The sequence below is a fragment of the Apteryx mantelli genome, unplaced genomic scaffold (genome assembly GCF_036417845.1).
Source record: "Apteryx mantelli isolate bAptMan1 unplaced genomic scaffold, bAptMan1.hap1 HAP1_SCAFFOLD_71, whole genome shotgun sequence".
Lineage (NCBI taxonomy): Eukaryota > Metazoa > Chordata > Aves > Apterygiformes > Apterygidae > Apteryx > Apteryx mantelli.
The window spans coordinates 623047-642995 of NW_027118797.1; the positions used below are offsets into that span (position 1 = coordinate 623047).

General features: G+C 46.4%; 2 protein-coding genes across 2 annotated transcripts; one reads left to right on the plus strand and one right to left on the minus strand.

Annotated features, from left to right (window-relative positions):
* Positions 1-10828: 10828 nt before the first annotated feature.
* On the minus strand, positions 10829-14840 carry LOC136996715 (perilipin-3-like). Its single transcript, XM_067317552.1, has 6 exons — positions 14796-14840; positions 13652-13895; positions 13199-13398; positions 12881-13009; positions 12425-12782; positions 10829-10908 (listed from the first exon to the last, which is right to left on the minus strand). Exons 1-6 carry the CDS (start codon positions 14838-14840, stop codon positions 10829-10831), a joined length of 1056 nt encoding a protein of 351 aa, XP_067173653.1.
* A 1117-nt stretch (positions 14841-15957) lies between these two features.
* On the plus strand, positions 15958-19157 carry LOC136996716 (perilipin-3-like). Its single transcript, XM_067317554.1, has 7 exons — positions 15958-15972; positions 16267-16462; positions 17414-17496; positions 17731-17989; positions 18205-18404; positions 18552-18680; positions 18783-19157. Exons 1-7 carry the CDS (start codon positions 15958-15960, stop codon positions 19155-19157), a joined length of 1257 nt encoding a protein of 418 aa, XP_067173655.1.
* The last annotated feature ends 792 nt before the right edge of the window (positions 19158-19949 follow it).

Genomic DNA, 19949 nt, shown 5'->3' on the forward strand with positions numbered 1-19949 from the left:
GCTGTGGGTGTAGCCCATCCCAGTGGCTGGACGTGAATGCAGAGACACTGCCCAGCACATGCAGCCCCGTGCTCGTTCTCACGCTCGCTGCTGCTGCCGACATCCCTCTCCCTGACATCTCACTTGTATCCCCAGCACATATAGAGCAAATGGAAAGGTTGCAGAAGAAGAACATCTACTCTCTTGAATTTGTCAAATGCAACATTTATTCTTGCTTTTTTGATATGACCATAGTTAGGGCTAGGCTGGACTCCCCAAGGTACCTGGAGCTGAGAGAGTGAATGAGACCTCTTGCAAGTGGTGTCTTTCAGCAGAACTCCCTGAATGTTACACGTTCCTGTGATTTTCTCCTTTATTCTGCCCTGAACAGCTGAGTTATAAGGCTCTTAAAACAGGCTCATAAATGAAAAAGTAAGAAATGGATCTAGGCTGTGCCTGATCAATAGCAAGTATTACTTGGTAATACTTGAACATGAGGAAATACTTTTTCACTGTGAGGGTAACAGCGCACTGGAACAGGTTGCCCAGAGAGGTTGTGGAGTCTCCTTCTCTGGAGATATTCAAAACGCGCCTGGATGAGATCCTGTGCAACGTGCTCTAGGTGACCCTGCTTGAGCAGGGGGGTTGGACTAGGTGATCTCCAGAGGTCCCTTCCAACCTCAGCGATTCTGTGATTCTGTAACAGTGATTCTTAGAAATGGAGAAAAGGCCTCATGATATTCCTGCTCTTTGCGGAACAATTTCTCTCTGGCTAGCTCTGTTTCCTTACACAGAAAACATTCCTTTTAAAAGGTCAGATAACTACTCCATTTTACTGTTGGGCACATGGGGATTTCCCCCTTCCTACAGACGGAGGGGGGTAAATCATTCAAAATTAGCAACCTTTGAGCTAGGGAGGCTCTGGGGAGGCTGTGGTGAGGCCTGGCTTTGCTAACCCCTTCCAAGGGAAAGCTGAATACTGTGGAAAAAAAGAAAAAAGTTGCACATATTTCTTGGCTGTCTTTAGAGTAAGGAGGGCAGTGACACCACAGGAGGGCCCAGGAAATTGCTCTTTTTCCTTGCTGCTCCGGAGGTGGCATGCAGACAAGGCAGTCCTGGATTCATGTCCTTCCTGGGAATCCCCCAGGCTGTAGCCTCACTGTGAGCTCGCCTTTGCACCTCTCAGGCCACTGGCAGGCAGTGGTGCTGTCCCCAGCCTGCCTCGCATGTATGGCTCGCCCCAAACCCGGTGGGAGCAGCCAGATGCTTCCTCCACTGCTTCCAAGGAAGAAGCAGACCTGCAAAGACCGTCTCCTCTTGCCTTAGCCCTCAGTTCGGCCGTGATGTTGCAAAGCCCTCTGCCACACGCTGGCAGCTCGGACCGTTGCTAATTTTATCAGCAATGTCTCATGGTTTTCTGACATCTCTCCTGCTTGCTACCTGCCCTACTCTGGCTGGAAGATTGTTGCAGCAGAGTCTCACTTCTCATTTGGGATCATGGGTATATGCACCGCACACCATTGCCAGAGCCCTCAGTTAGACCTCAACAGCAATGTTAAAAACCGATTCTATTAGTTAAATAGAAGCAGCAGAAATGCCTTGAGAGAGTCCCTCCTTGAATCCTTGGCTGCTGCTCTCCACCCCCAGCAGAGTGGGAAACTAGCCGTGGCAGTACAGTAGCATCAAGAACAGATACAGTGAGAACAGCGTGGGACATAAGAAATTGAAGAAACAAGAAGAGCGTGAGAAATGTAAAAAACAGCAGCTGAAAACAATTCATTCCAGCCTTTTTCAGTATCTGGATATGTTTTTCTAAATTGCTAGTTAATTTTTTACATCAGTGTTCAGCTGCTATATTACCGTCCCTGAATTTTCACCCTGCTATATAACAACACCCTTTTGAATTCTTGTGGAAAGACAGTGAAAAGATGCACCTCTATCCAGACTTCAGAATATGCCATACATCACCTTCCACTGACAGCCAGAATCTGATAGAAATAACTTCATTTCTTCTCCTTAAGGAGATCCACCTTCGAGAGCAACTGCCAATTTATGTCCCCAACAAGGCTTGGCTGGATCCACAGCTAGATGCTGTTCTTCTTTGGAAGTCACTTATGTTTGTGAAATACATTACTTTTCCATTAAAAGTAAGCCCCAAGTCTGCTCCATGGGCAGCGCAGTGGGTGACCATCAGCTCTCTGGAGGCATCACTCACGTCGTGGCTGCTGTTTCCTAGGGGTTCATCTCTTGGGGATGGTTAAGAACATGTCACTGGTCCTCCACCAGCTATGCACAGCCCAGAGTTTAGGTCCACAGTAAGAGGAAGCGTCACTGAAGAAAAACAAGGATTACTGCACTACTTCAGAGCACCAGGACCCTCTAGGTCTAAAATCTTCTACCAGACGGAGTCCAGCATCAGCTGTTACAGAAGATGGTACAACTCCCCCCCCCCCCCCCCCCAGGGATATAGGTCTTTAAAGTGATCCTTTCCGCTCTCAGCCCTAACCTTACGGTTTTAAGCTGCCTTCACAGATTTCATTTTGTTAGTTACACCAATTATCACCTATACTCATATAACAGACCTATCCCATTTTTCAATATTACACTCCTGGGCTAAAGGCCTCCCCATGACACCGAGTTCCACATTTGATTGCCGAGAAGAAAAACAGGATTTTTTTGCTGTTTTGGAGTCTGTTGCTCTTTGGCAGCACTGAAAGCTCCCACACTCTTGCTCTGAGGAATGGAGGAGAGAAGTTCATAAGATCCCGTCATCGTGATCACTGCTGAGGTTTTTACAAACCTCATTCCCCTACCTGGTTTTGCTGCTGTAAACAAACTGTGGTCATTTCAGTGTCTTTGCTTTAAAATTTTCAGAGGATTCTTCCTGTTCTTGTCTTCCTATTTGTACTCTTGTCCTGGGGGCTGAGACCACCCTCTCCAAGAAGATCCCAGGGAGAAGCAATCCTGAAAGGAGGCATTTTTGGGTGATGTCAGGTGGAAAGAGGGCCCTGTGGGCCAGATGGGAACAGGTAGATTTTACACACCATGTTCTGGTAGGTTTCAGAGGTGTTCCTGTTAAAAAAAGTGAAGCATATCATGAAGTGCCTTGTTAAGCAACAACCTCTTTGAGAGAAAATTGAGGCATCCAAAATGTCGCTGAATTTGCTGAGGTTTCTGCATGGGAATATCAGCCAGTGTTTTCTTAGAGGCTCCTTTAAATTTGAACCTGGCCCTTGATGCTGTCAATCCAAACCCCAGATGACCTGGCTGGTTGTGCACATGGTGCTCCCAGAGTTCTCTGTTGGCAGGGAGATGCAGTGGTCATCTCTGCGCTGCTCAGAAACTCCTCCTTGCAGCGCTAATAACATCCTTGTTCGCTTACTGTGATGCACACTGAACAGAGCTGCATGCTCTGGCATTTAGCTCCCCTTCCATGGCTTCCTAACAGCCAACTCAGAAATCTATTAATTAGATTTATAGGAAGCTTGTTTTTCCCATTCCTTCTATCTCTTTATTAGACAGTTAAACTAGCATAAAGTCTATAATATTTCTTCCAGTTTTCTTTCATGACAGCAATACTTAGGTGAAGTACATCAACTGGAAATTAAAGAAATTTAGTCAGAAAACTTGCAGGAAAGAACCAACAAAAAAGATCACATAAAGCAGAGAATAAAGACACCAGAAATAAAATTGTATCACAAACATGAGAATCAGTGTTAAAAGAATAGAAAAAAGTACAAAAGCCTCAAAAATTCCCCCAGAAACAGTATGAAAAGCAATGACTGACTTCAGAAATGAAAAATACAAAGAACATAACAAATGATTTCAGATCTGATCCTATCAGAAGGAAATCTGATTTCAAAAGAAAGAAAGAAGCAGTTATGAAGACATTTCTATGAAAAGATGTACAATAAAAGATTTGAAAACTGTATCTTCAAAACTATTTTAAAGACTAGAAAAAGAAAGGGATATGTATTAAAATATGCTAACGCTGAGACATGTAATACAAGATGTTCTCTCAGTGAAAAAAAGTATTTTGACAGGTGTATCAAGATTTACCACCAATCTCAGTGACCCCATCAAAAAAGAAAAAAAAAAGAACTTTAAAGGAATTATTTTAAAATAGCTGCAACGACCTACCAGGCAGATCTTGGATGCAAACAGCTCACAATTATCTCTGTGGTTGGAAAGAGATCAAACCTTATTTCTGCGCTATTTTTACAGGAGGCAAAGTAGGACAGTCATATCACACTGCTCCAGATAATAATGCAAACAAAGGCTACTTGAGAACATGCAACCAAATAAACAGGGACAAGTCATGAGCTGTGAACTGAGCTGCAGCATCTCTCTCCGATATTTAGAGATTTCTGGAAAAGTCTGCCACAAGCAACAGCAATCCCTTGGAAGCAGGGACATGAGCTCCTGGCCACAGCCCACCACGACCATCATTAGAGCTCTGAGCGGCAAGGATTACACAGGATTGTGCCTCTAATCATACAGATGGTTTGCAAGGGAGATTTCCAGCAGGAGGAGGAGAAGTGCCTTCTGCCACAGGTGGAGCTGAACCAGATGTCCCTCGTGCATGGATGATCCCATAGCTGTGGCGGCACGGATATTGGCTCAGGACAGCTGGCTGAGGGCTGCCTGGGCTTGTTCCCTGCCTGCTCTAAAATGGGGCTGCTGGAAACTCCACTGTCATTAGTCATGGAGGGCATTATTTTAAAGGTAGGCAGGCTCTGGAGTGTAGACACACACATTTCTCCTGTAACATCTTCTTTAAAATGAATTAACTTTCTCAGTCCAAAAAAATGGAGCTTGACGGGCGAGTGAAGAGTTAACAGGACTGAAGTTTGTCAATTGATATGCAGAAGAACTGAGAGCACAAGAGCTGATGTGCACAAAGCTGTTGAACAGAGGACTTAACAGGACTAAAGTCGTCTACCAACTGATATGCGCAAGGACTGATATGCGCAAGGCTGCGGAATGGCAGCATTAACAAGACTGAAGAAGTCTGCCACCTGGAATCTGCATGGACCGCCGGGGAGGGAAGAAGCAGCACGGAGGTGTTGTGGTCTTGCCTCGCTAGCAGGGTCCCCCCAAGCGGACAAACAGACAGTCCTGTGATTGTGAAACTCACAAAAAGTCAGCAAAAGCAGTGCTTGCCCAGAGCCCCAGCCGTATAAAAAGAGACTTGGGAGCTAGGAGAGTTTGAGCAGGGACGGGAACGTGACCTGACCATCCTCTCCGGCTGGACCGTGAGTATTCCCCCCCTCCCCTTTTCCTGGGACACTGGGTTAAGGTAACTCCTCGAGGTTGAGAGCCCTCTCACTAGGAGAGTGAACAAGCTAGCTTTCAAGTAGGGATAAGCAGTCCTTCCAATTAATAACGCAGTAATCGACGGTTTCAGGTTATCCTTTCTAAATTAGTAACTGATGGTTTTGTGTTATCCTTCCTAAATTAGTAATCGCATTATTTTAATGGATGTTACTAATCCAAGAACTTGTGTGAGGAAATAAACATCTTTTTTATTATTATTATATTACTGTCTCAGTCGTTGCTATCGAACCTTCATAGCATGACAGCATGACAGAGCTTTTTGCAGGTGGGGGAAACAATGTGTGTATGTTACAGGCTCTTCCTTTGACTGCATCAGAGTTTTTCCATAACTGCACATTCATGAAAGATCTTGATTGCCAGGCATTGTAAAACCAAATAAGACTGGAAGTTAAATTGTGAAAACAAGTATTTAAGCTATCTGTCCCTCAGGCCACCAGTTCTGAAATTCAAATGCAAAAGAGTTGAGATAGTCCATAGGCTGCTGTTTGCATACTAGTGGTATTCCTAAAATGTTTGTGAAATTCAGTGAATAACATTCTGCACTGTGGTTAAAGCTGGAGGCCAGACTAAATGGCTATAATCCATTCTAACCTTGACTCCATTAAACTGCAAATTGAACCATAGTGAAATTAATCTACTAACTGCACTTAAATGTTGGAACATTTTGCAAATGCTCTGTGAAAGCCTAAAGCCTCAACATCTGTATTTAGTGACTAGAATTCAACTGACTGTAGACAACCTTCCTTCAGAAGTCATCTGTATACTTAATAACACCTGCCCTGCAGTCTCCCTGCCAAGAAGTATGACGTAGAATCTCCTCTCTAAAACTAAGTTTCTAGACTTCTAGGACCAGATAATATGTCCTCATTCTCCCATGAAAGTCCTAAGCCATGCTTTGTGGAAAAAGGACATGTACTTAGGATTAATCCATGGTACAGTGAAAGACAATTTGAAGAAAGATATTAAAGGTCAGGTGCTTTCCAAAAAGGGCAATACACAGGAGGGCTGACAACACCATATTGCCCCAGTTAGTCATTCTTATTAATCTCAGACTGCAGTTACTGGGAGACTTTTCTATCAGAGGTATAGAAAAGGGAGCAGGGATCTCTTATGGGGCTAATGCTGAGCGGTGGGTCTGCAGTGTCCTCCCTGCTTGCTGGCGCGAGGCTGCAGCTGCACAGCAAGCACTGTGCCAAGAGCTCATTGGGTCCCAGTGCAATGGCTCTCATTTCCCCAGGCACGGGGATTTGGAACTGAGGGAGTGTAATCTGGATAAAAAGCCTCTCTAAGCTGATTTGAGCTGTACCCCTAGGCCTGCTACCTAAAAGGATGCACTGAAGGGAGATTAAAAAGGATTGCAGGCCACCTTGTGATAGAAAGTGCCTGTCCATTCTCCTCTGCTCATTTCAGGGCATCTTTTTTCTTTTCTTTCTTTTCTTACAGTCATTCCTGGGACCTTTTTCCATCATCCATAATGAAAATTAAACATAGAGTTTCAGAGAATACCTGGAAATGTAGATTTTTACTGGCTACTTCTGGGTACTTCAAAAAATGCTAGCCTGGGTTGCAATGATTTTGTTAGAAATAAACTAGCAATTTCAAAGGAGAAGTGTAAAATATGTTTGCCACTTCCCCTATATGATATTCCATCTTTAAAATCAAAGATATAAACCCCTCACTGCTGACTGCTTTATTGATGGGTAGAAGGCAAAGGCATCTGTGTCCTTTCTGCCCTGCTTCATCTCTGCCATCCGCAGGGATATTTCTACCTAGGAAAGCTTTTCCTGTCTGATTGATGCAATCACTCAGGTGTGGTCATATCCACATGGACAATCATCCTGGGCAGGGAGCTTATTAGTTCTCACAGTTCACTGGTTAAAACACTCACCCAGTGCCTTGGACATTCAGCTTCAAATCACTTCCCTGCTTGAAGGGATATTCTGCCACAGCAGCCACTGCCAGGGTGACTATCTTTCCACCCCAGCTCTGGGTTAGTTTGGATGTCCACCACCTCTCTTGGTCATGCTGGTCCACTTCGCAGACCAGTGAAACATACAGGTACATGAGAACCAGGACCTGGGAGCGCCATGCCAGTGCATGGGTCCCACTTCTCTTGGAAGAGAGAAATTAATGCAGTCCATGTGCTTGCAAGAGACCAGTGCCAGCACCAGATGGGCCACCTTAAATGCAGCATGGCAGCTCTTCGAGTTTTTGTCTGGCTCCAGATAGGTGGGTCTGTCTCCTCTCAGCAAGAGACGTAAGTTTCTTTCCTTTCTCAGAGTCTCCCAGCCCTACTTAAATCAGAACTTTTATTTTTGGTAAGGGAAGTGATTCCAAACCATTCGCACATCTTTCAGTCTTGCTGCTACAGAAAAACAAAACCAGGAGAGAGAAGAAGAAGAAAAAAAAGCATCTCTGATTCCTTTATTATGCTTCTCCATGCTTAATTCTAACACCTCCTCCTGTGAGCCCAGAGAGCACTCAGCTATGCTAATGGGAAGGTATCACAGCTCAGCAAATGCATGACTTGCTAAGGCAAACAAATTATTGGCTGGAACTAACTCAGGAAAAGATGGCCCTGGCTTTTTTTTTGTCTTCCTGCCATGCTGTCTGTACTATGGTTTTAGATACCTTTCCTTGCATGGAAGGGTGTATGATTTATCGAAACTGGAGAGCTTGCAGAGAAAAAGGCTGCAAAATTATTTTGTATCTGACACAATTGTTAGTATTATTATTTCTTCTGTAGCTGGGAAGGACACTTATAAAACATCTAACAAGCTGCTAAGGAGATTGCCTAAAGCACTGATTTAAAAATCTGCTGCTAGAGCCTATTCCTTGGTGCTCTGTACATATTTCAAGCTCCAGTATCTTTGTATGGAAGGGAATTCAGATGAAATTTCTGAATAGTTTACAGGGTCTTTCTGACAGTTTAGTGGGTGCTTTCTTCAACTATTGGGCCTAAGTTACCTGCTGATGACATGAATCAGAGGTGCCTGGAAAAGGCTGGTGCAGTCTGAGCAAGCGTGTTGTAGAGCAGAAGGGCATTCAGACCTCCTACTTTGCGCTGCTGAAGAGCAACAACCCCCTCTGCTCACATGCATATTGCAAGCCCCCCAGATGTCTTCTGAATTGAAACCAAGTGCAGTTAGCCAGATGTCAACTGCTGAGTGAAGAACGCTGTTGGAGCATTTTGCATGGTCTTGTATGGGTAATCCAACATGAGCTCTGCTTCAGCCAAAAATTGCACTGTAATCCAGCCTGCCTAAAAGTCCTGGTCCTGCTAAAGGGGATGCCAGTGGAGGCCAGCTGCTGGTACTTTCTCGGGGGGAAGAAATTTATTTTGTGCAGTCACTGTGTCAGATCACCCAGGCCCAGCAGAAGGAGCAAACTTTGATGAGCAGCAGAGCCCAGCCTGTCCTCCTGGTGGCTCTGCTTACATGCTCAGAGTCAAACGTCTGCATATGCACATCACTGCTTCGGAGGCTGAATGTGCCTCTTACTCCTGGTGAAGTGAAGTCAAGGACTTGAAAACTGGTGCTCACCAGATCTACGCAGAGGAACTGTATTTCTCTAGTTACAGGGACTGTGGCTTGTCTTGAGCATGAGCTGCCTTTTGAATGGTAAGTGTGGAGTTTATAATCACTAATCCCTATATTTTATATGGCACTTTTCATTAGCAGATCACAAAGTATTTTGCAGAAGAAGGTCAAAATCATGATCTCCATTTTAAAGATGGGGACAAGGAGCTGAAGGGCCGCAGAAAAAGTCTCCCCACAGGCAGCTGACAGAACTAAGGACAGTATCCCACAGTTCCCACATCCAGCTCAATGATCTGGCATCTCTAGTCCCATTATTAACACTGGGAAGACTCCCTTTAATTGGTGTTGAATGTTTGAAAGTGGAAGGAGCTGTCGTCATGGATACAGCATCCATAGGCTCTCCTTTGACTTGGTTGGAGCAGTTCTCTTTCACAATAGCTCTGTGGTCTTCAGACGTCAATGCAACAATGAGCACAGAAACAGGGATTCATTTGCAACTGGTGCAGATGCTTACTATGCAATAAGAAGACAAAATAAATCGTTGACTGTAACCCTCTTAGATTAACTGAGCTAGCTGATTCACTGATTTCTCCAGCACCAACTGCTCAGGAGCAGACTGTCAGGCCCTGTTGAATCAGTTACCTTCCATGACTTGTGACATGAAACTTTCACTCAGTTTGTGTCCTTCACAACAGAGCATCAGTATTATCTCCATCCCCTGCCTTGGACACTAGCTCTCCTCAACAACATGTGGTCTCAGCACTGAACAGGGAGAAACCCCCCCCCCCCCAATTCCTTCACAGACACACACCCTAGCAAGAATATTTCAGCTGGTGACAGACATGGCTGAGAACTCACCTGTGGTGTTGCTGACATCTTACAAACAACCTCCCTGCCATTCCCTGCCTTCTCCCTCCCCATGCGGGGACACTCAGCTCATCAGAGCATCACACCATCTCCTTCTCAGAGGTGCCAGCTTTCCCATCTGAGCTCAGTCCAGCCCTCAGGTGGCTCCTTGCACATCTTCCTTCCAATAAGAGGTTTTGCCACACTTTCAGAGCCAATATTCAGATTACCTCTGGCAGCACACCTGAGGGGTGGCACGTTAGGCTCACCTTGTGCAAGAACAGCCCTGGGGAAAGGGGCATTTTTGCAGTGCCTCACAGAGACCTCCTTATCCACAACAGCCTTCAGTTTGGGGAGCAGAACCATTTACAGGAATGAGCCCAGCTGGTGCAGAGAGTTTGGCCAGCTGTTAAAAATAGGGGTAGACTGATCCAGCTGTATTGCAGAAATGCTGATTTCTAACTTAGCTGTTTTAATGAAGTGTATTTTTCTTCCTTATCTAGTGTGGATGAGGTGGGTTAAATCATCCTTCCTATGTTAAATAAATTGAAATGGTAGCGGCACAGTCAAAGCTTGTGGCCAGGCAGCTTGCCCAAGCAAGGCTCAGCTCTCTGTCCTTCCACTAGTCTCTTCCAGATTGTTGTTATAGGGTTTTACGAGCACTTGCAACACGCTCAGCACATCTGAGATAAAGGAGATGAGAAGCAAATCTCTGCTTCTGGATCTCTGTCCTCCCCCACCCCAGACTGGAACAGTTCCTAGTACATACTGATGGGTTAGGTTCAGTTCTGAAGACCAAACTTTGCTCAGCCAATTACTGCATTCAGTCAATACCACCCATGCTGTCCAAAAAAAAAAAAAAAAAAAAAAGCCAAACTCCTTTTCAGAGCAGTCAGCTTGATGTTGTCTGGTCCTTCAGAGTCAGTCTACCTCTTGGGTCCTTTGGCTGTTTTAGCAACCTGCCACTGAGTTGGATACAGTCTCTATAGCAGCAACTCCAGCCCTGAGATGCTGGCACAGGTTTTCTCATTGACTGTCAGTGGTCTAGCAGCAATGGATTCTCCACTTCAGTTCACCACTCTCAGCTTCCCTAATCTCTCTGCATCACCTTATATTAGGTGATCAGCCTACAAGCACAAGGTATAGCCAATGCCAATTCTGGCTACCTCTTCCTGTCCTGCTTTACTTTCCCTCTCCTCCTCTGCTGCTAAAAGAGATGGGGGAAAAAAGGTTACCCATTAAACCAAAATAATTTGATTTAACAGATTCCAGGGGAAGGGGTATGCTGATCTTTATTGGAGGAGAAAAACCCAGACAAAGGAAACTCTCCTGTTTCTTTTTTCAAGAGTCTCCCTTTATTTTTGACCGTTCATCTTTATTTTCCTTATAAATACAGGTGCTCAGCAGCTTCAGCCAAGGCAACAGTGGTAATTGTCACCATAACTACACAGTTGTTGAAACCTGACTGTCCAGCAGTATGCTAAACTCCGCAGCAGGCTGACAGCTATCACACTCAATACATCTTTCTAAGATAGAAAGGCTAAGCAAGGCTAAGCCAATACTACAAAGGATCTGAACAGCAATTTCCATCTGGAGAGTTTCTGTTCCTCTGTGATACAAACCACTGGGACATGCTCTTTGGTACTAACAGCAGCATACCCACAACACAAAATTGCTTGCTGTTTTCTACCTCTGTATGAGTTTTTTTCTGCTAAGGGGACTTAGCAAAACATTTTACTTTCAAAAAGAGCCATGAAAAATAAGCGATAAAGAGTGGGTGCAAGAGGGAATAGTAGCAGTTTCTTGGAAATCAGTATGGTTTTGAAAGGTTTTCTGCAGGAGTACAGGTGCTGAGCCAGGATGATACACTCATCTCTTTGTAAACAGTTCTGCTTTTCTCTGATGGCAACTAAAGGAATTTAAGAAGAAATCTAGCTGTTTGCTTTTTACTGTGTGACAGCTCACACTCACCATAGGCGGTAGAAGCAAAAACATTCATGTTTTTTTGTCTGGGAAACCCACAGGGTTTTACATACACACTACCCACGCACAGTCAGGCATCTAGATCTAGGTGAACCATTTTAGGTAGACTGCAGGTAGGTCTTACAGAATGTTCCTAGGAATGAAACGCTGACAATATAAGGAAAAAGCAGCACTGGGATTCATCTGGAAAGACCTTTTGAACTAGGCTAACCTTGTTGGGCAGGGAAGATAGACTGCAATATTGCAATGTAGATAGACAGACCATGACTGGACCAGGGGCTCTCGTGGAACACAAGTTGCAGCACCTAGTGATTACTGCTCCTCACCATGCACTGCATGTTCCTGCGGGACACAGTGAGAAATGAAGGTTATGTCCCAACACGTGGGTGAGCAAAGCTGTGGTGGGTAGCCAAGCAGAGGAGTGCCTCAAGTGATGACACATGACTTTATTTCAGAAAGCTTTCTGCATCATACACGCTTGATCTTAATTTATTTAGAGGTGGCTTGGGATCACCAGGCTTGCTTATTTTTTACATGCAAGAATGCCTGTTGTTACAAAACTGTTCTTGAATCCTGAGTACTCCTGGATTAGAAGTCATTGATCAGTTTTAAGCACTGCAGGGGAGGGATGATTTACTATCAACAGCAGGAGTCACAGTTCAGGGGAAACTTTTATATCAGTACTAGCTAGAGAAGTTGGTTCCCACAAGAGTAGGTATTAGAGGAATTATTCCCCTCACCTTCCTTCTCTTTTGTCCCTTTTTGTGATCCTACAGAGGCTCTAGAAGATGGTGTGAAAGGTCCCACCAGCCAGGCAAGAGGTCTATTATGTTCCACATACTCCAGCAGTTCATTCATGCACTCCTGGCCTGTGTTCATTAAATGGTGTTTCTGGGTCAGGATGTTCCTGGACAGGTCTTGGAAAGAAGCAGCAGCCTGCAAGGAGTTGTGGGTCTCCTGTAATTCCTGCTGTACCTGCTGCATCTTGTCCTGGATGCTGGATGGGAAGCCTTGGCTGTTGGCCAGTAGAGTCTGCAGAGTGTGCTGCAGTTGCTGGGTGATGCCATGAGACATGGCCAGAATCTGGACCTCCAGCCACTACAGGGGAGGAAAGGAAGCTTTAGAAGCAGCTCCCAGTGCACCCACTCCCACCCCAAAACAGCTTCAGTGAGCCAGCATCTCCAGCAGACCACTACCTTCAGCTCCAAGGAAGTTGCGTCCTCACTCTCTTTTGGCTGCTTCTTGTTCCAGGTCAGCCACATCTGGTGCAGCTTCTCCTGCCCATTTTGAAGCTTCTGATCAATACCCTGCTTGACACAATCAATCTGGAGTAGGACAGGAAAGCGAAGACAAGGGTGAATTACTATAGCAGCAAGACTTGCCTTGTGACTACCCCAGCCAGCTTGTGAGCTGGCACAGAGATCCTCCTGGTCTTCACAGGGAGTAAAGGGGAAGACTGCTGTACAGCAAGCAGCTTCAAGACAGGACGCTTGGAGACAGAACAGTGTTCCTACCAGCTCAATGACCTCCTGCAACTTTGAGAAAGTCTCCTGCGTGACCATCTTGATCTTCCTCACTTTGGCTAAGAAGCACTGGTAGGCTTTTTGATGCAGATGAGTGGGCAAGGAACTCAGATGTATGAAATAACCCTGATGGTCTGACTGCTGCTGGACAGCTGCCCCTTCAGTCCCCTCCACAGAGACCACAAGGTCAGCTGGAAAAAACAGCGATGAGAAGTTAATTGTTAATTGTCCTAGAGTGCATACGACAGATGGTCAGCAGTCATGAAGCCTTGCAGGTTAGAGTCAGAGTGACCATGGCTTTTAAAAGTGTCTGTATCCCCCAAATATAGCAGGAACTAGGAGGCCGAGTACCCCAACCACACACACTCGCGCTACCTCTCTACATTGCAGAGAAGCCTAGAAAGATCTTCTTTGCAGATCTGCCTCACGCAAGTGTTTTCTGACCTAGTTCCTCATCTGTGATGGGGAAATGGTGATCCGATTTTCCTGGCACAGCTTCCACACTTCTGTCAGTGATCTTGCCTGCTTCGCAATCCACTGCCATGCCCTGGCTGGTCACCACGGACCTAGCAGACTCCAGGACTCTCTGAACAACTTCCCTGGCTGCCTCCAACACCGCCACTCTGATCGCAGCATCTTCGGCACCAGTGATGCTGGGTGACACCAGCTCTTTGATGCCAGAGAGAACCTAGAGAGAGATCAGAAGACTGAATGTACCCACTTCTGTAGAACAGCATTTGGTACAACCGTGAGGTTGATGAGACTATTTCAACATCAGAGCTATTTGACCAGCCCAGGTGGGGAATAAGTCAGACTACAAGTGTGAGTAAGCTCTGCTTGGGGTGCAGTTCACCCAGTTTGTGGGATGTGGAAACTGTAATGAGACTTGCATGGGACCTTCCACAAAAATAATCTGACAGTTTGTTAAAATTGTCATTGAGAGCTTCAGTGAGAAGAACGTGGGACAACAAATGTTAAGAAACTTCACCTCAGGTTAGAGTATTCAAATTTGTCAAGGGACAGTAGTCCAGCAGCAAGGATACAAAGAGTTTCCAGCTGTGCTCTAACATCTTCCCAGAAGATGAACTCTAGAACATGCATGTAGCAGAGTACCAACCCACCAGCTAGGAGAGAAGGGGACAGAAGGGCAAGTCAGAACAGCTGTGACAGCTCCAGAGGGTTCTGGCTTTGCAGCTTCAAACTTTTCCCAGTTGGGACAGAGCTGCAGGATTGAAACTCTCAATACAGAGTGCTCAAGTAACACTCATTTGTTTTTGGAGAGTAACTATTTGTTTGTTTCCTTTGTCTTTTAATCATTTCAGCAGGAAAGTCCAGCGCCGGGAGTGTCTGCACTGCAGCTACTGAGTACAGATTACAGTATGTTTGCCATCTAACTTCAGAATTTGCATTTAAGTCTATTGACTAAATGCACCAGGCTTGATCAGACAGTCAAAAGAGCCATTCAGGCAAAAATAACCAAAGGAAGTTGGGAGTGAAAGGAGGAGCTGGTTTAGGCTGTTAGAAGAGCCTTGGGGTAGGAAGCAGGGGGAACGGACATCTGAGCCAGCCCAAGGGAACTGGCAGGTACCCGGGTCTCATCTCCTCTGTGAGGGAGAGCATTCCAGAAGAACATGTCATGGACACCAAGAAGGGGGCGGGGGGATGTTCCTAGTTGGCGAGAATTTCTAGTTCTGTGTTAGACTGAAGGATTAGCATTTTTAGTCAAGGTACTCCTTCAGTCAATATTGGTTCTTTCCTCTCCAGTAGAAGTTGCATGTATGTAGATTCAACTGGTCTGTAACAAGGCTTTTCTCTGGAGGTCATAGCCACCCACCACCCTTCTTTTGTTTTGTTTTGTTTGTTTCTACAGACCAGATTTAAGTCTAAATTTTATTGCATAGAAGTTCAGGACCAAGGCACACCATTTGCTGGGTAAGGGTTCAAAGAGATTCAATACTGAAGTCAGTTATGAGTGACTCACAAGATACCTGGTGGGAGAAGAGAAGAGAGCCTTGCTCTTCTCTCAGCCCAGAACAAGGAGACTGGCCAGGTCCAGCTAGACAAGCAAGTTCGCCTGGCCTCCCATCCACCAGAAACTGTTACCTTGTCATCTGGTTCTTGCAGGTTTGGCAACTTGTCTTCCAATTTGTCCTGTCCCAGGTAAATACATTCCTTCATTGTTGCAACTAAAGGCAAATCAGAAATCAAATGCATTTGAAAGTGAACGTGTAAATAGATCTTAGACTTTCTACATCCTGCCAGCATGTCCCCCACATCAGCAGGGGGGGAGACACTTGGAACAGCAGGTAGGTACTCTGTGTGAGCTGTAACTGGAGCAGCAGCTTCTGGGTGCAGGTGTGAGGAAGTGGCTGCTACTGTGGCTAGGGGGAAACTAAGCCTGCCCAAAGGGAGGAGTCTCTTCTGCTCAGCCTGTGCCCTGCAGCTTCTCTGGGAATGAGTGGTGGCACAGCCAAAAGAGCAGGCCTGAAGACCCTGTAAGTAACCTGCTAGATTAAGCAAAATAGCCTGGCTCTTGCCTAGGAGTGATGCTTCTCTACATCTCTAGTCGAGAGCCTGGGCAATGCTTTCGTGGAATGGCTCCCATGTCTTGGGGGCCCCAAAACCTGATGCACTTGCCTCTGTGGACTGCAGCGTGTGTCTTGCTGACTAGTGTGGAGTCTTCCAGCTTAACATCAATGCGATCCTGTTCTGATAAAGCTTTTCCTGGAATTGTTTAATAACTACGTCAAATGAACTGGAGCTGGGCAAGGTTCTAGCAGTACTGAGACTGTCTACACTCTCCTCTGTCCCTTGGATGATTCTGTATTGGAAGAAAACCTTTCTGTTATGGACCAACCATAAATATCAATAGCGTTCCACAGCTTGTTTCTTTAGTGAGTTGCAGGTTTTGAAGTGAATATGAGCTGTGGTTTGCTCTCCTTCAACCAGACCAGGTTACTTGAACAGGCAGAAAGGTGAAGCTTTGGTGCAGGGCTGCATAGAAAGCTCTGTCAGGCTTGGAAGCCTCATGGCTTGTTTTATTTTTTTTGCCCTCGTAGGCTGCAATAAATCTGGTGGCTAACCTGACCTTGGTCAGCTCTGCCTGTGATGTGGTTTCTACAGCTTATGTCTCCACCAAGGAGAGCCACCCCTACATCAGATCTGTGGGTGAGGCAGCAGAGCAAGGAGTGAAGAGTGTGACTGAAGCCACAGCTACCTGTGTGCAACCGGTTCTGACTACACTAGAGCCTCAAGGTAATGTGGTGGGGAGGCTTACACCTGCTTGTGATGGCCAAATCCCCTTCCCAGAGGGACTCCTAACTCTTTGGTTCCTTCCAACCCTGAAAGGAGCCCTTGGGTGTGGAAAGGCACCTCTCTCATTGACTTACTAAAGGGATAGCTCCAGACTTACAAGTAAAGCAAAAAAGGCTGAGTCCTAATCAGAGTAGTGTGAAGAAGTGTCTCTTCCTGAAGGACTGGATTTGACTCAGGTGTTGACTACCCTAAAACTGATCTTGCCAGGCCCAAAGTATTAGGTGACAGCTGCTTGTAGTTTGATTCTTAGAAGCCCATGGGGGCTGGAAGAAAAGCCCCACTTGGAGGGCTATCATTACTAATGGTCCTGTTTCCTGTGGAGCTGCCTTCCCCCCCCCCCCGACTCCCACAAATGGGAGGGGGGGGGAAGCAAACAAACAAACAAAAAAAACCCAAGAACCAGAACTAGACCCTCAGCATGTGAGAAGTTTTTAAACCTCATGGAGGGAGGGGGGCTGATCCTGATGGCAAGGGTCTGACAAAACAGCTGATGTGACAGGCCTGGTTTAACTCTAAGACCAGAGTGGGCCCCCTCCTGTTTACTGTGTGATTCTAGATCCCTGGGACATGGAGGCTAGGGCAGAAGTGAGAGCTAAGCAACTGTCTGGTCAAGAACTAAACAAGCTGCAGGTGGGACTCCAAAGTATGTGGCTATGTTCTTGCTAGTGCAAGTCGGGACTGGTTATTCTCAAAGTGAACAGACTTAGCTCAAGACCAAGCAGCAGTGGAAACCAAGACAAGCTGCTCAGCAAATCCAGTTTACATCAAAACACATCTGCCTGAGTGGGAGTCTTTACCCACAGTCCCTGCAAGGCAGCATAATCGGGGAGGCAGGACTTGCAAGATGAAATAGTAGAAAACCCAAGTCTTGACACCTCCTCTTTTCTGCAGTTGCTGTGGCAAACAAATATGCCTCCAAGGGCTTGGATAAAGTAGGGGAGAAGCTCCCTCTCCTTCAAAAGTCAATGGACCAGGTAAGAACCAAAGGCTATGCCCTCCTTGGCTGGAAGAGGAGGGCAGAGCTGGCCTTTACAAGGATAGAAATACTTCAAGTTCTCTTGAGGAAACAAATCCCTGAGTGCATAGAGTGAGCTCTCTTAGGAGTAAGAAAGCAAACAGGAGATACTGTCTGAAGACTCCTCTGGGTGCAGCAGGGACTGGGTCACAGAGCACTGCAGTTCTTATCTGACACTAACCTATTTCCGTAGGTTCTCTCTGACACAAAAGAGCTAATGTCATCCAGAGTGGCTGATGCCGAGGATGCTGTGAGCAGCAAAGTGACAGAGGTGATAGATGCAACCAAGGAGGCTCTTCAGAGTGGCATGGAGGCTGCCAGATCTGCAGTGACCAGCAGTGTGGCAATGGTTACAGATTCCAGAGTGTGCCAGATGGCTGTGAGCAGAGCAGGAGCTGTGCTGGAGGAAACAGGAGATGACCTCAGTCTGCCTATTGGAAATGAGGAACTAGGTCAGGAAGTGGCATATGTGCCTGCATATTTAATGAGGATCATCAAAATGGGGATACCAACCTTGTTTTCTCATCTTTGAAATGGGTTTAAGAACTAATAGGAAGTGCCATGTTGGAGGCTACCTGGCTCATAGTCCAAGCTCTCCTGATGCTTGTTTAGTTTTCTTATTAAGCATCTCTGGTCAGACACTTACAGGCATTGTCTTTCTCCTCAGCCAAACTGGCAGCATCTGGGGAGGGCACAGACATAATATCTGTGGAGCAGCAGCAGGAGAAGCAGAGGTACTTTGTGCGGTTGGGGTCTCTCTCTGATGAACTCTGCCAGTTTGCCTACCTGCACTCAACTGATAAAATGAAGCGGGCCTGGCAGGGCATGCAGGAGGCCCTTGCACAGCTTCACTGCATCATTGAACTGGTAGGTAGAGCTCTGCCTCCCTGTTGGAGAGCAGGACAGGGCCAAATGTACGACTTGGTCTCAACCTCACTATGACAGTGACAGCTGTGTTGATGACCAGCAGGTTTCTGTCTTGAGACACTCTGATTCCCCCCCCTCCCCCCCCAGATTGAAGTGTTTAAGCAAGGATTTAACCAAAAGCTTCAGGAAGGGCAAGAGAAACTATGCCAGATGTGGCTGGACTGGAGTAAGAAGTGTCCTAGGGAGAGTGGAGATGCAAACTCTGCAAGGCCAGAGGTATGCCCATGGGGAGGGAAGCAGAGGGATCTGATTCACCCTTTCCCTGCTTGATTTCTTAAAGTAACTTGCTCCTCTGACCTCCTTTCTGCCTCCTTCTAGGAGATGGAGTCTCTGGCCCTGCTCATGGCACGCAGTATCACACATCAGCTGCAGATCACCTGCTGTAAAATAGTATCTGCAATCCAAGGCCTGCCTTCAAGCCTTCAGAATAAGGTGAAACAATCTCTTGGTAACCTAGAGGAGTTTCGTGCTGTTTTCTCAGCAGCAAGCTCCTTCCAGGACTTGTCCAGCAGCATCTTGACCCAGAGCCAGGGGAAGCTGGCTGTGATCCAGGAGTACATGGAGGAGCTGCTGGACTACCTGAAGAACAACATGCCTCTCTCTTGGCTGGTGGGACCCTTCTCTCCAAGGGAGGAGAAGGAAGCACAGGCAGTAGGAGCAGGGACCCATGAAACCTCTGCCACCCTCATGTAAAGGGAGTAAGGCTCTGAACACAGTCTGCCTGGCTCAGCTCTGGGGGGAGTCTTTTCTGGGATAACTTTACACACGCACCATTCCAGCTGAGGGTGAGATGTCACATCTGTGGTGACTATTGGGTATTGATGAATTAAGTAAGAAGTCTTAAGAACCCTTGAGGGAGGTGAGGTAGCAGGGCCACACTTCCTAAATGGCTGTAGATCCATTCAGGAGTAGGGGCTGACACTTGGGCCAGAAGTAAAACAGCTGAAGCATCCAATGCTTCCTCCTCTCTAGCAAGGAGTTCATGATATGTCCTCCCAACTCAAGGGGACATTCACTGCTGTGCAGCCTGCTGCTGTGCAGGAGAGCTCAAGGGGCTCTAGGCTGCAGCGCTATTTATGGGCACGGAGTTTGACTCGTGGTCATACAATATTTGGTGTGGAGTTGTACCTTTTTTTCTCATGCCCATTTCTGGCCTCACCAGTTGCAACCAGTATCACCTAGTTCCTCCTGGTCAGCTCTGGGCGCAGTCAGTTATTTGAGGTCAGCTGGGGCCTGAGATAAGGTGTTTGTGCATGGGGGGGATAGTTGTGCTTCACCACACTTTGGGCCTGATATGGGGGGGGGGGGTAGTTGCGCTCTGCCACACTTTGGGCCTGAGATGTGTGTGTGTGTGTGCATGTGGGGGGGTAGGTGTGTTCTGCCACACCTCTTATGCCTAATTCCCCTCTTAGAGTTATAGTTGTCTTCTGTCTGGTGAAGACTTCAAGGTCTGTGGTGGGAGAGTGGACTGCTGGAGTGGCTGCC

Coding starts and splice junctions, on each gene's coding strand:
- LOC136996715 (XM_067317552.1), bottom strand. CDS start 14,840: ATGTTCTTCTGGAATGCTCTCCCTCACAGAGGAGATGAGACCCGG. Junction 13,010..13,198: donor TGCAGGAGGTCATTGAGCTG/GTAGGAACACTG, acceptor GTCCTACTCCAG/ATTGATTGTGTCAAGCAGGG. Junction 12,783..12,880: donor CAACTTCCTTGGAGCTGAAG/GTAGTGGTCTGC, acceptor CCTCCCCTGTAG/TGGCTGGAGGTCCAGATTCT.
- LOC136996716 (XM_067317554.1), top strand. Junction 16,463..17,413: donor GACTACACTAGAGCCTCAAG/GTAATGTGGTGG, acceptor TCTTTTCTGCAG/TTGCTGTGGCAAACAAATAT. Junction 18,681..18,782: donor CAAACTCTGCAAGGCCAGAG/GTATGCCCATGG, acceptor GCCTCCTTCTAG/GAGATGGAGTCTCTGGCCCT.